The sequence below is a fragment of the Ictidomys tridecemlineatus genome, chromosome 3 (genome assembly GCF_052094955.1).
Source record: "Ictidomys tridecemlineatus isolate mIctTri1 chromosome 3, mIctTri1.hap1, whole genome shotgun sequence".
Lineage (NCBI taxonomy): Eukaryota > Metazoa > Chordata > Mammalia > Rodentia > Sciuridae > Ictidomys > Ictidomys tridecemlineatus.
The window spans coordinates 48,445,998-48,458,551 of record NC_135479.1 but is presented as its reverse complement, the minus strand read 5'-3'; the positions used below and the strand labels follow the sequence as shown (position 1 = coordinate 48,458,551).

The 12,554-nt window shown below is 51.0% G+C and overlaps 1 protein-coding gene across 2 annotated transcripts in view; it reads right to left on the bottom strand.

Annotated features, from left to right (window-relative positions):
* Positions 1-8,587, bottom strand: part of Spns3 (SPNS lysolipid transporter 3, sphingosine-1-phosphate (putative)) — a 37,151-nt gene extending 28,564 nt beyond the window's left edge. The window contains exons 1-7 of one of the 2 annotated variants that reach the window (XM_078042692.1): positions 8,440-8,587; positions 8,176-8,312; positions 7,496-7,647; positions 6,751-6,817; positions 5,314-5,462; positions 4,363-4,515; positions 314-503 (exon numbers count right to left, since the gene is read on the bottom strand). In XM_078042692.1, the coding sequence (XP_077898818.1) occupies positions 314-503; positions 4,363-4,515; positions 5,314-5,462; positions 6,751-6,817; positions 7,496-7,647; positions 8,176-8,312; positions 8,440-8,467 (876 nt within the window). In that variant the 5' untranslated portion in view covers positions 8,468-8,587. The remainder of the gene's footprint in view (positions 1-313; positions 504-4,362; positions 4,516-5,313; positions 5,463-6,750; positions 6,818-7,495; positions 7,648-8,175; positions 8,313-8,439) is intronic. The other variant, XM_078042691.1, reaches the window with a different exon arrangement.
* Positions 8,588-12,554: the final 3,967 nt, after the last annotated feature.

Sequence of the window (12,554 nt, the reverse complement as noted above, 5' to 3'; positions counted from 1 at the left end):
GACCTCCCTTTCCTCATCTGTAACCTGAAGAGAATCACCCTCTATCTCCTTGGGCTCACAACATGCCCCAGGAACAGATGTGTCCCACTATCTCAAATCAAATCATCCAACAGAAATTCACAACCCCAGAGTCCACTAGCCTTCAGTTCAAATGCCAGTTCTGCCCCTTCCTAGCTGGGCAATTCATGGTGAGCCTCCATTTACTCATCTGTAAAATGGGGATAACAAGACCTACCTGGAAAGAGAAAGATTTGGCAGTGTGCCCCCGCGTCCACAGGGGCTCCCCACCCACCTCCCAGGGACCCTCACTTACATAGGAGGCCAGGAGGGTGGTTGGGGCCAGGACAAGAGCCAGGTAGAGGCAAGGGGCTGTGGCAAGCAGGCTGGAGGCACAGATGAGGGGTTCGGCCCTTGGATTGACTTTCTTGTACCTCCTCGCAGCCTCTGCCCCCAGGATGACACCAATAATACCAGTCACAACAGTCAGTGTTCCAAAGATCAGGCTGACAGGAAAGAGCAGAAAGGGCTGAGTTAGCACTTCATCCTGCCTTATGCCCCAGTCTAGCTGCCTGGCCCAGACGCATGACCCGGCACCAACAGGGAATGGGGGCTATGGGTCCTTGACCAGATCTCCCCCTTACCCTCTTTCCTAAATGATGCTCCTAAGGCTTCAGAACCTAGATCAAAGATCCATGTACTCCCCTGCCCTCCCCCACCTGCTGTCCTGTCTCCCCCTGGGGATGCCACTGGCCATTCAGATGAACTGCCCAACACTCCAGCACCTTAGCTCCCAGTGTGCTTCATGTCCAGCGAGCTTCTCTACCCTCTTACCACCCAAAAAAGGCCCCACTCAGAAATCTTAATTCTGTAGTCTCTCGCTGTAGCCCAAACCTTTCTCTGGCCCCAGTGTTAGAGGAATGGCAATAAGTGTATGTTCTGTACCGAGCTCCTATGGTACACCCAGCCCTTGTGAACATACACACATTCCCTCCTTGATGCCACCCTCCCACTCACCGTCTGAACACCCATCAAGCAGCCCCTTCTGACCACATTGTCTTTCCCTCCTACTCCTAGACCCACGTCCACTCCAGTTGCCCTCCCCCAACCCCCGTACATCCCAACTATGGAGACCTGCCCCTTCACAGTAATGCCCATACAGATCCCCAGAGGGTGCTTCCTAAAACACAGATTGACTGTACTCTGCCTACCTCCGGCTAGAAATTCCCCACCTATAAGACTCGGTCCCAACTCCATGCGGCATATGCTGTCCTTCCTGGTCTGACTCCAGCCCACTTGGACCAAAGGTGCAATTCTGTTTCCCTCTTCCTCCAAACTGGTTGCCATCTGCACCCCACTCCGCACCTGGTACTTTCATTCCTTCATCTAGAACACCCTTCACTAGAGTGAACTCCTATTCAGCCTTCAAGATCCATCACAAATGCCCCCTCTTTGGGGATGCCTTTCCCTGTTTCCTTGCTGATTCCTTCACCATCAGTTCCCATCACACTTTCACTTTCTGTATCTCTGTTACCAAGATCTTTTCCAGGAATTCCTCGCCTGTGAATTCCCGGAGAAGAGTGACAAGGTTTGGTTTACTTCCTTGACTCCACGCTGGAAGCACAAAGACTAGAAGACAAGAAACATCCTTTGAGCAAAGGAGCTCACTGATTTCCTGGCAGGATTCTAAGGAGAACAATGAAGAAGGTAGGGCTGAGAAAGGTCAAGGCCAAGATTACCCAGCTAATAAACAGCAGAGCCAGGAATTGAGTATCCATCTTCACCCTCCTGCTTCAGTCAAACCACCTTTTTCTATTCTTTTTTTTTTTTTTTTTTTTTTTTGTACCAGAAAATTAAACCCAGGGATGCTAGAGAGCCACATCTCCAGTCCTTTTAATTTTGTTTTGTTTTTGGTGCTGGGGATCGAACCCAGGGCCTTGTGCATGCAAGGCAAGCACTCTACCAACTGAGCTATATCCCCAGCCCCTCCAGCCCATTTTTGTATGTTACTTAGAGACAGGGTCTCACTGAGTTGCTTAGGTCCTCACTAAGTTGCTGAGGCTGGCTTTGAACTTGCAATTCTCCTGCCTCAGCCTCCTGAGCTGCTGGGATTATAGGCATACCACCACCATGCCTGTCAAGACACTTTTTAAAGGAACTCAAAGTCATAGCTGAGCAAGACATGGGGTTACACACCTATCATTCCCTGCTACTTGGGCGGCTGAGGCAGGAGGATTGCAAGTTCAAGACCAGTCTCAGCAAATGTGCAAGATCCCGCTTCAAAATAAAAAGATCGGGGTGTAGCTCAGTGGTAGAGCACCCCTAGGTTCAATCTCCAGTACGCCTCCAATGCCCAAAAAAGGCACAGCTGAGACTGGGAGCAGCATGAACTCTTGGAAACCCAAATCTAGCCAGGATCTTTCTAGCCCCTTGAGGTTCTCTGCTGTCCTCTTATGCAAGTCTCTGGCCAGCACCAATGGCCCTAGGGGACTGGCCCCTGCTGACCTGTGTAGCTTCCCTTCTCATCTCCCTCCCTCACATTGCACAAATGACTGAGAATTCTCTAAACTCACTCTATTCTTCCTGGCTTCCCTGCCTTGGCCCACACTGTTCCCTTGGCCTAGAGCTCCGTTGTCCCTACCTCCCTTTCTCTGCCTGGCCACATCTCTTTCCCACATCCAAACAATTCCAGAATTGTGTGGGATGGCCAAGGGCCCTGTTATTACTCCAGATCTGCCACCAGGATGCAAGAATGTGATCTGTGTATGAGGACCACAAAAGTACCTCCCCCTTACACATATTCTGTGAAATGCCCCTCCACAGGCTGAGGATTATCCCCATCTCCTCTGGGTATGGGAGACAGTATGGCGCCCATAGAGGGCAGGAACTTGCCTGAGGTCACACAGCCTCTCAAGGCAGAGCCAGTGTCCCCCAACCTTCTGCCTGCCGGATAGAGGCATGTGTGTTCCTGGAACAGCTTAAAGATCTTCGCCAAAACTTCCCAGGCTCGGAAGCTTAGCAGAGCTCTGGCTCAGCCAAGTCAAGTGACCCCCAAATCCCGGATGAATGTCACCCACGTCTTGAGTCCTGCTCTGAGCCGGCCTCTGTGGGTTCCCAATACCTCTGAGAAACTTGGGACTGATTATTCAAACAGGCAGTGTGGCCGGGGCCCTCCATTAGCCCTTGAGCAAGAGAAGCAACCAAAGCACATGCCCCAGCCACCAAGCCCTGCCACACACACAAGACCTTCCCAGGATCATAGATTCTCAGAGCCAAGTTCTATGCAGCCCTGGTAAGCAGCTGTCCAAGTTCCACTTACACACTGCCCCCAGGGATTGGAAACTCACTGCCTCCCCCTGCAGCCCCTGCCATTGGACCACTTCTGCTCTGAATGTTGGAAGTTCTCCCTGTGGCAAGCCAGAATCTTGCATCCTGAAGCTTCCTGCACCAAAGAAAGTACATTAACATCTGAGGTCTGTATAGACCCTTTTGTATAGACCCCAGCACAGGGACCTTCTGCCCACTCTAGTAGTCTGAATGACAGCCTCCCAAAACGTCCTAATTTCCAGAACACTCTATGGAAAAGTACATTTGGCAGAGGCTGGAGCTCCAAGGAAGGGCACAGAGCCATGAGGAATTCTAAGCAATGAGCAGGGCAGGATCCAAGAGAAAACAGGGCCACAAGGAGACAGAAAAGCATCAGCCAGAGAAGAGGAGGAGGAGGAGGTAAGACTGAGGGTGTCAAGGAGGAGGAATCCTTGGAGAATGGGCTCAGAGGTGGTGGGGACAGGAGAGGAGCCCAGCAGAGTAGGAGGGATGGCCAGGCAGGAAGGTGAGAGGGTATCCCCTGAGGACAGAGTATGGCCCCTCCCACTCTCCCAACAGCTTTCCCAGGGGTTTGGGTATCACAAATGAGCCAGAGAATGAACAAAGGCGCAGGTGAAATCCCTAATTCAGAGTTGTAATGAGGCCTTCTACTGCCTCAATTTGCAATCCATATAATGGGGTGACCTCAGAGAAAATCCTTGAGGCCCCTTGGGAGGGTGGTTGCCCAAGACTCCCCACAAAATCCTCATTCCCCTCCCTGCAGGTGCCTTCAGGAGTCCCACAGCAGCCCCTAGAGGAGGAAGACAGAGATTTCAGCCCAGAAAGGACAAGGGAGCTGCCTAGGACACACAGGGTGGCAGAGCTGATCCCACAGAGTGAGACCCAAGCCTCCCGCCTGCCCAGCTGGTCCCCAAGCCCTCCCCTCTTCACCTTGTGCCCAGAAAGACCGAGTCTGGGGGCTCACACCCTCCTGAGAACCTCCCCAACAAGACTGTCCTGAGTTGGGCCGAGTGTCCCAGCCCCCCAGAGGCCCCTCACCTGTCCTGGCTGCTTCCTGGTTCCTGGAAATCAGGAACCTGCCACCCATGGATCACACGGGCCTCAAACAGAAACTTGGGGGCCCAGAAGCCCAGAGCTCCAGTCACAAAAGCCATGGATGTCACTCCGAGGGTCGACCACACAAAACTCCAGCTGCAAGAGAAGTAACCTGACTGAAGTTGGGAGAGGGCTGGGGCCAAAAGGGCCTCTCCACTCCACCCCCCACCCCCACCCCAGCCCAGGTATGCAGGCCCTGGCTTCCAGATTCTTCCCAGAAGCACTCTGTGCTCTCGCCTCCCCAACATTCCTGAGCCTCCCTGCTCAGCCCCCTCCACACCCTTGGCTCATGCCGTTTCTTCCCCTCCTCTGCAGATCACAACTCCCTCCCGAGAGGCCCCAGCCCAACATCACATTCTCCAGGACAGCTGCCCCCGCCTGCCCCCTTTCTCCTTGGAGACCCCTCAACGGGTCTCATGGCTCTAGAATGAAGAGAGTTAACGAGACAGTGGATCGTGAGGCCTGCCACTGCAGTGGGCTCTCCTTTGCCTCCCCCAAGGTGCCTGGGAGAGAGGAAGATGCGTCCCCATGCATCTGGGAGAGAGGAGCAATGAGCTCCCGGCAGCCCCGAGGAGCGGGCAGGCCTGGAGAAAGAGATTCATTGAATCAACTAGGAAAGTGAGGCTCTGAGTCTCAGGCTCACTTGGGGGCGGGGGGCAACAGAGGCCAGGCTGGACCTGGTGCCACCTGTCCACCGTCCAGCCCCATTTTAGCGTGGGGAGGCCATGAGGGCTGAGTCCCGAGTGATGAAGGGGCATCTCAGTAGGTAAGTGGAGCTCAGAGGAGGAGGAGGCTTTGGACATTGAGACAACCAGGAGGGCCAAAGGGAGAGAGGGAGGCTGGGGCAGACAGACAGGGTTTTTGTGGCTTGCAGCAGGCCACAGGGACACTCACTTTCTTCCCAGGTATCTGACGTCCTCACACCAGCTGCTCCTCAGGGTCCCCACAGCCTTCTCCCCCTGCTTCTCAGCTGCTCCTCGAGGAGGGTCTGGAACCAGCAGGATAAGCAGGATCAAGGCGACAGCCTCCAGGCAGGGCATGATCTGGGGACAGGGGGTGTCCAGGAAGCTCAGAGCTACATACTACCATGGCCCAGGAGACCTGAGGAGGGCCAGCCACTGTGCCTGAACTCTGGGGACCAGATCCTGTGTCCTAGGTCCTGGTTATACACAAAGCTGGACATACCACACTGCTCCTTACCCCTTACCTCCAAGGATATAGCTTCTCTGGGGAATAGGGTCCCCTTAGGACCTGATTAATATCTATCTGTTCAGTGCAGATGCTACTTTACTTGGGGTCAGTGGGTCTGGGATGGTTGAAAATGGGAGCTCTGAGGCAAGGCACAGTGGCACACACCTGTAATCCCAGCTCCTTGGGAGGGCGAGGCAGGAGGATCGCAAGTTGGAGGTCAGCCTCAGTAATTTAGTGAGACTGTCTCAAAAAAAAGTTTTTAAAAGGGCTGGGGATTCAGCTCAGTGGTAGAAAAGTTGCCTAGCATGTGCAAGGTCCTGGGTTTAAACCCTAGAATTGCAAAACAAAGAAGGAAGGGAGGAAAGAAAGAAGAAAGGGAAGAAGGGAAGAAGGAAGGGAGAAAGGAGGGAGGAAGGAAAGAAATGGGAGCCCTGACCCACTGAGTACTTGCTTCCTCAAGGACCTTCCTGCCCACTCAGGTATCTCTCTACCTGACTCAGACCATGAGGAGATTCTTATTCAAGCCAAGTCAGACCAGCTTCCTGAAGCCCACCCATCCTGGCTGCCTTCCATGGCGTCACATGCCAACTCAGCAGAGCTCTTCAAGCCCCCAGCTCCTTCCACCACTGAGTTCCTGCTCCTTCGGACAGATCCACATCCTTGTTCAAGACGGAGCTTGGCTGCAACCCAACAGGGCCTATCAGGCATGTTATCAGATACTGTGCCTCCACGACCTGAGCAACCCCAGCTGCCAGTCATTGAGGGCCTACTATGTGCCTGGCCCTGGACTCGCCAAGAAACTTTTCAATCCTTGTCCCAAAATAATCCTCAAGATTCTCCAGGTAGTATTCCCTCCCCCCACCCCCACCCCCGCTACTTTTCAGATAGGGGGCTTCAAAGAGAGTGGCAACTTGCCTGAGGTCACACAGCAAGTAAACTGAGCATCTGGGACTTGAACCCAAGGTTATGACTTCCCCAGCCCACGTTCCACATGAGGCCCCAAGCATCCAAAGCTGCCGACGTCTGACACCGCCCCCCATGGCGCCGGGTACTGTGCCAAGTGGCTAAGGCCATGGAAGGCTGGAAAGTCCCTGCCCACCCAGGGGGAAAGTAGAGGGAAGGAAAGGAAACCGGACTCACTCGAAGGGCCCAGCGCCAGTTGCCTGTTAGCTCCGCCACAGCCGACCCCAGCACGTAGCCCAGACCACTGCAACGGAGGGGGCAGGGGAGATGGGAAATGAGGTAGGGGGCAGGCTCCAAGGCCAGCCTGAACCAGGGTGACCCCCACTGGCAGGTTCTAAGCCCTTTCCCCGAAAAACGTGAGCCACGTGAGGCCCAGATGTCCACTGCCCTTGCTCAGGTCACCAGTGACCTCTGGCTCCTGGCCCACCCCCTAGTGCCACTCTCTCCCCATATGAGGACACACATATCCCACCCCCAAGCCTCATGCCCAAGGCTCAGCTCTGCCTGAGTCAGGCAAGTTCAGGAAACCTGGGTCACAGCTCAGGGGCCTGACAGCAAATTCCACTCTTCCCCCCCCACCCAACGATGGGGACAGGGTGTGGCCCAAACACACTTCCTCACCTCTCTGTCCAAGGCCTGCCCCTCTCTGAGCAGCTATAGGGCTTTTCCTAATCATGCTAACCCACAGGGTATGTCCTTATCATCTCCAATCCTTCCCACAGCCCCATCAATTGGTGTTACTGCCCCCTTAGAGATGAGAAAACTGAGACTCAGAGAAGTGAAGTGACATGGTGAGGAATGGGCAGCCCTGGGATTCCAATCCCAGTCCTTGTGGTTTGGCCTCTCCTATCTCCAGCCCAGCCCCTGTTCTGACTTCTTTCAGCCTCAGGTTACCTCCTGAGGATACAGGGGTGATACCAACCTCCCCACAGGGATGAAGATGTAGAAGATGGCCAGCACACGGGTCCTCTGGTCCTTCACGAAGAGGTCACCCAAGACTGTGGGTGCAATGGTGGAGTAGCTGGCTGTGCCTGTGCCCACGACTCCTCGGGACAGGAAGAAGAGCCAGGAATACTGGGCGAATCAGGCACAGGACCAAGGTGAGTTCCAGAAACCGTCCACGGGGTAAGGGACCTCATGACATAGGTCCAAAGGGGAAGGATACCAGGGCGACAGAAACCTCACTTTGCGCAGCCCTGCCCTGCACCCTCAAGTTCCCAAAATGACACATGAGCCCCCTGCTGGTACGTACAGCCACCACCTGCCCCACATCCAGGAGAGCCCTTCTCCTGGGTCTCTTTGCTAACCAGGTCATTTCCCCAAGGCAGTAGCTGTTACCCCCACCCCCACCTCCAGCAGAGCTGGGCGGAAGTGAAGCAGAGGGTGACAGAGGAAGGTGCAAACCAGGAAGCCTCCTGTTAGGAAAGTCTACCCAACTGTGCCCCACCTCCTCTCCCAGCCCTGCCACTACAGTCCCTGAGTCAGACAGGGCCAGGGACAGAATGACTTGTCCCACCCTCCCCCTTCCACTGATGGGGCTGTGTCAGGAAGCAGAGGGGGAAGGACGGTCCCAAGAGCCTGGGCAGGGGTGCGGGCACCTACCTTAGGAGAGATGAAGGAGCTGGAGAGGCCAGCCCCTGACCACAGCAGAATCCCGAAGCTCAGGGTGGCCTTGCGGCTGTGGCGGTCACCCAGGTAGCCAAACACGGGTGCAGAAAGCAGCAGGCAGCCTATGAAGACTGGAGGAAACATACAAGGGACAGCTTGGATCCATGCCCCACGACGGCGGGTGGGCAGGCGGCCCACAAGCTGGCATCTTGGCAGGGGGCCCGGGGCATGAAAAGAAAAAGATAAGGTGAATCTTACAATCCTTGTCTAACAGGCAACCCATCATCCAGAGCGTGTGGCACCAGACCCGGGCCAAATCTCAGTTCTGCCACTTGCTGGCCTTGAGGCCTCTCTGGGCATCACCACAACCTTGCAGAAGAGACACAGCCCTCCCAGGGGAGAGGAGAAGTGAATGTGGAAACCCCCCCCCCCACCCAACGTGGAATGGATGCTAGTTTCCCGTATTTACAAGAACATGTGACCTCTATCAGTATTGGGACTGATCTGATTTGTCACTTGTACACCTGCTGCTAGCAGGAGGAAAGTGAGGTCAGCCTGGGCCCTGTTTCAATCAGCAGATAAGGACGGCTTTGAATGAGCACACTGACTATAAACCAGAGGCTGAGAAGGAAAGAGTGTGCTTTCCTAAGTAGGTACAATATTCCCCAGACACTGACAATTGTGTCTTTGTGTGTGTGTGTGTGTGTGTGTGTGTGTGTGTGTGTGTGTGTGTGAGAGAGAGAGAGAGAGAGAGAGAGAGAGAGAGAGAGAGAGAGAGAGAGAGAGACCACCCTACCCAGGCTTTTTTAAATTGTTTTATTTTGAGACAGGGTGTCACTAAGCCACTGAAGTTGACTTTGAACTTGTGATCCTCCTTCCTCAGTCCCCTGAATTACAGGTGTGTGCCACCTGTATCATTAATGAATGTGTTTGCTCTTTCTGGGAGGACAAGGAAACTGCCCTGATTTTGCTTGGCTGTGTACCACATGGCTAAGTGAACACATGCTTCTGTATCTTAAATAAAATCGCCTCCACCTTTGGAAGATGGTGAATCCCTGCCTCCAAGCTGGAAGAGCTGGCAGGTAGACAAAAGGAGGTTTGGACACTCTCCTCCACTCAGTCTCAACATTCAGGAGCCTTAGGCTTTGGAGGGCAGTGCCTAGCACTTAGGTCTCTATTCCCTGAACACAGATGATTGACCTTTCCTTTGCCCAATGAATATTCAGATTCTTCCAGCCCCTCCCACTCTCCCCTGACCCGCTCTAGTATTGGGTTAAGCTGCATGCAATTGTGGAATTTAGGCCAGTTTTGACCTACAAAACTGGCAATTTAATATGGTTCAACCTAATACTCCACAGAGAGTGATCTTTGGTGTCAAAGGCATTTAATATTTTAATACTACTGCCAAACTAGGGCTCTGAAAAGTCTATATCAATTTACACTAACATAGAAGTATAGCCAGCAGCCTGCTGACACTTGATATGACAGATCATTTTATATTTGTATATCTAATGTAAAACAAATGGTATCTCCCTGGTTTTCTAATCTGCATTGTCCTTACCTCCTGGTGAGGTCAAGCAATGAATGGTTCCTATGTTTACATCCTCTGCCATTTTCCTATTGAGCTGTTGTTTGTATTTAACATAATTTGGAAATAATTTTCCCCAGTCGTTTATATTAGGTTTTAAGGATTTTAAAATGCAAGCTCTAGACTGGGATGGTGGCCATTACCTGTAGTCCCAGCTACTCAAGAGGCTGAGGTGGGAGAATCACTTGAGCCCACCAGTTCGATACCAGCCTGGGCAAAATAATGTTACCCCAAGACCCCATCTCAAAAAAAAAAAAATTAGCCAGGCATGGTAGCACATGCCTATAATCCCAGCAAATCAGGAGGCTGAGGCAGAAGGATCTCAAGTTTGAGGCTAGCCTCTACAAGTAAGCAAGGCCTTCTGAAACTTAGCCAGGCAGGCCCTATCTCAAAACTAGGGATGTGGTTTAGTGGTTCAGCACCCTGGATTCAATCAACTGTACCAGAATAAACAAATAAATGATAAGTAAATAAAAACAAGTACTAGAACTAGATCATTTGGGTCCAAATACTGGTCCACCACTGTCTAGCTATTCAAATCTTGGTCAGATCCCTTATCTTTCCCTGTTCCCCTTTCATCAACTGCTCTACAGTAGTAGTACTTCCTCTATAAGGTTATTGAAAGGATTAAATAAATAAAGCACATTAAAAAATACCTGAATGGCTTTATGTAAATGCTCAATAAGTGTTACCTATAATTATTGCTAATTGCACAGTTTCATTTGCTATCACATGGAAGTCTTTAGCTAGGATAGAGACAAATTTATCAGTCTTCCTCTGGTGGGGGAAGGTTGTTCCTTGTCTCGTTTATGCATCTCTTCTTTACCAGAAGTTGATCGAAATATCTCACCAAATCTTTTAGTGCTTTCATGGGGTTTGGGGCAGGGATCATTTGCAGGACATAAATGTCTTCAATCTGCAGGTACTCTGAATGTCTGCAAGTACTTTTCCCAAGGACAAGACTGGTCCTCATTCCTGGCATCTCCAAATTCAAATCATTCCTGTTCTAAGGTGGGAGGAATTAATGATGGAGTCTAGAATCATATTCCCTGGATTGAATCCCAGCTTTGGCAAGACGCATAGCCTCTCTAAGCCTCAGTTTCATCATCTGTTTAACAGGCATAATAAAAACAATACCGTCCCGTGGTATTGTTGTAAAGGTTAAATGAGTTTGTATTTAAAAGACTTGGTGGAGCTGGGCTATAACTCAGTAGAGAAAGCTTATTTAGCATGCACAAGGTCAGAGTTTAACACCTAGCACTAAAAGAATATAAAACATTTGAAATAGTGCCTGGCATGTGGTAAGGGCCAAGTTCCTGTGAGTTGGGTTGTTTATTTGTTTGTTTGTTTGTTTGTTTGTTTGTTTGTTGGTCTGGATTGAACCCAGGGGCACTTTACCACTGAGCTACATCCCCAGTCCTTTTTGTTTTTTGAGATAAGGTCTCACTAAGTTGCTTAGAGCCTTGCTAAATTGCTGAAGCTGACCTCGAATTTGCAATCCTCCTGCCTCAGCCTCCTGAGTTGCTGGGATTATAGGCGTGTGCCAGGCACCCAGCTCAGGGTTAGTTTTTTTTTTTTTTTTTTTTTAATATTTTTTAGTTATACATAGACCCAATATCGTTATTTTGTTTATTTTTTATGTGGTGCTGAGGATGGAACCCAGGGTCTTTCACGTGCGAGGCGAGCGCTCTACCACTGAGCCACAACCCCAGCCCTCAGGGTTAGTTTTAAATATTATGAATGAACTATATCCAGTAGCTTCTCTGTCCCAAGGGAGGTGGAGGGGACCTGTCCACTGCCTCCCCCACCTCCCTCCCCACTCATAGCTCCATCAAGCTCTCTCTTAGCCATCTGTCTGTACTTCTCTGCAGTTGGAGACAGACAGCAAGGCAGGTTTTAGAGACATTGCTGGTGACCTAGAGAAGTAAAGAGACTTACCTAAGACCACCAAAAACCCAGCCTGAACATCAGAACTCCAAGCCCACTGCCCTTTCCACACACCTCTTTGGGCTGCTTCTGCAAAGAGGGTCTTTTCCTTCAACGATTCACACACATACACACACCTCCCTCCACGGCGCCTCCCCTATCGGAGACCTTGTAGTTAATAATCCTGATCCCCACAGTAAGAATCAGAGAAGGGGGCTGGGATTGTGGCTCAGCAGTAGAGCGCTCACCTCTCACTTGCGAGGCCCTGGGTTCGATCCTCAGCACCACATAAAAATAAATAAATAAAATAAAGGTAAAAAAAAAAAAAAAAGAATCAGAGAAGGGAAATGTTGATTCAACAGCCATTATCTGTTGAATCAAAAAGGTTGTGGGTTGGGGCTGGGGATATAGCTTAGTTGGTAGAGTGCTTGCCTCACATGCACAAGGCCCTGGGTTCAATTCCCGGCACCCAGAAAAAAAAAAAAAGTTTGTGAGTGTCAAGCCAAGAAGGTCTCACTTTGCTAAGATATAACTAGAAGGTCAGCATCCACTGCCCACCTCTCATCCCCGAGAGTTAGGGACAATTGGTAGAGATCCCTAATCTTCAGTGTGGCCTCACATAACTCTGAAAGAAGCTTATAGAACAATGTATTCTCACACGTTTTCAGCTGGCATTTCAAACATTTCTAAAAATATTGTTTTAATTGTCGATATACCTTTATTTTATTTATTTACTGATATGAAGTGCTGAGAATTGAACCCAGTACCTCACACATGCTAGGCAAGCACTCTACCACTAAGCTACAACACCAATCCCCATTTCAGAATTTTTATCATAAGTTTTATCATTAGTTGCAGA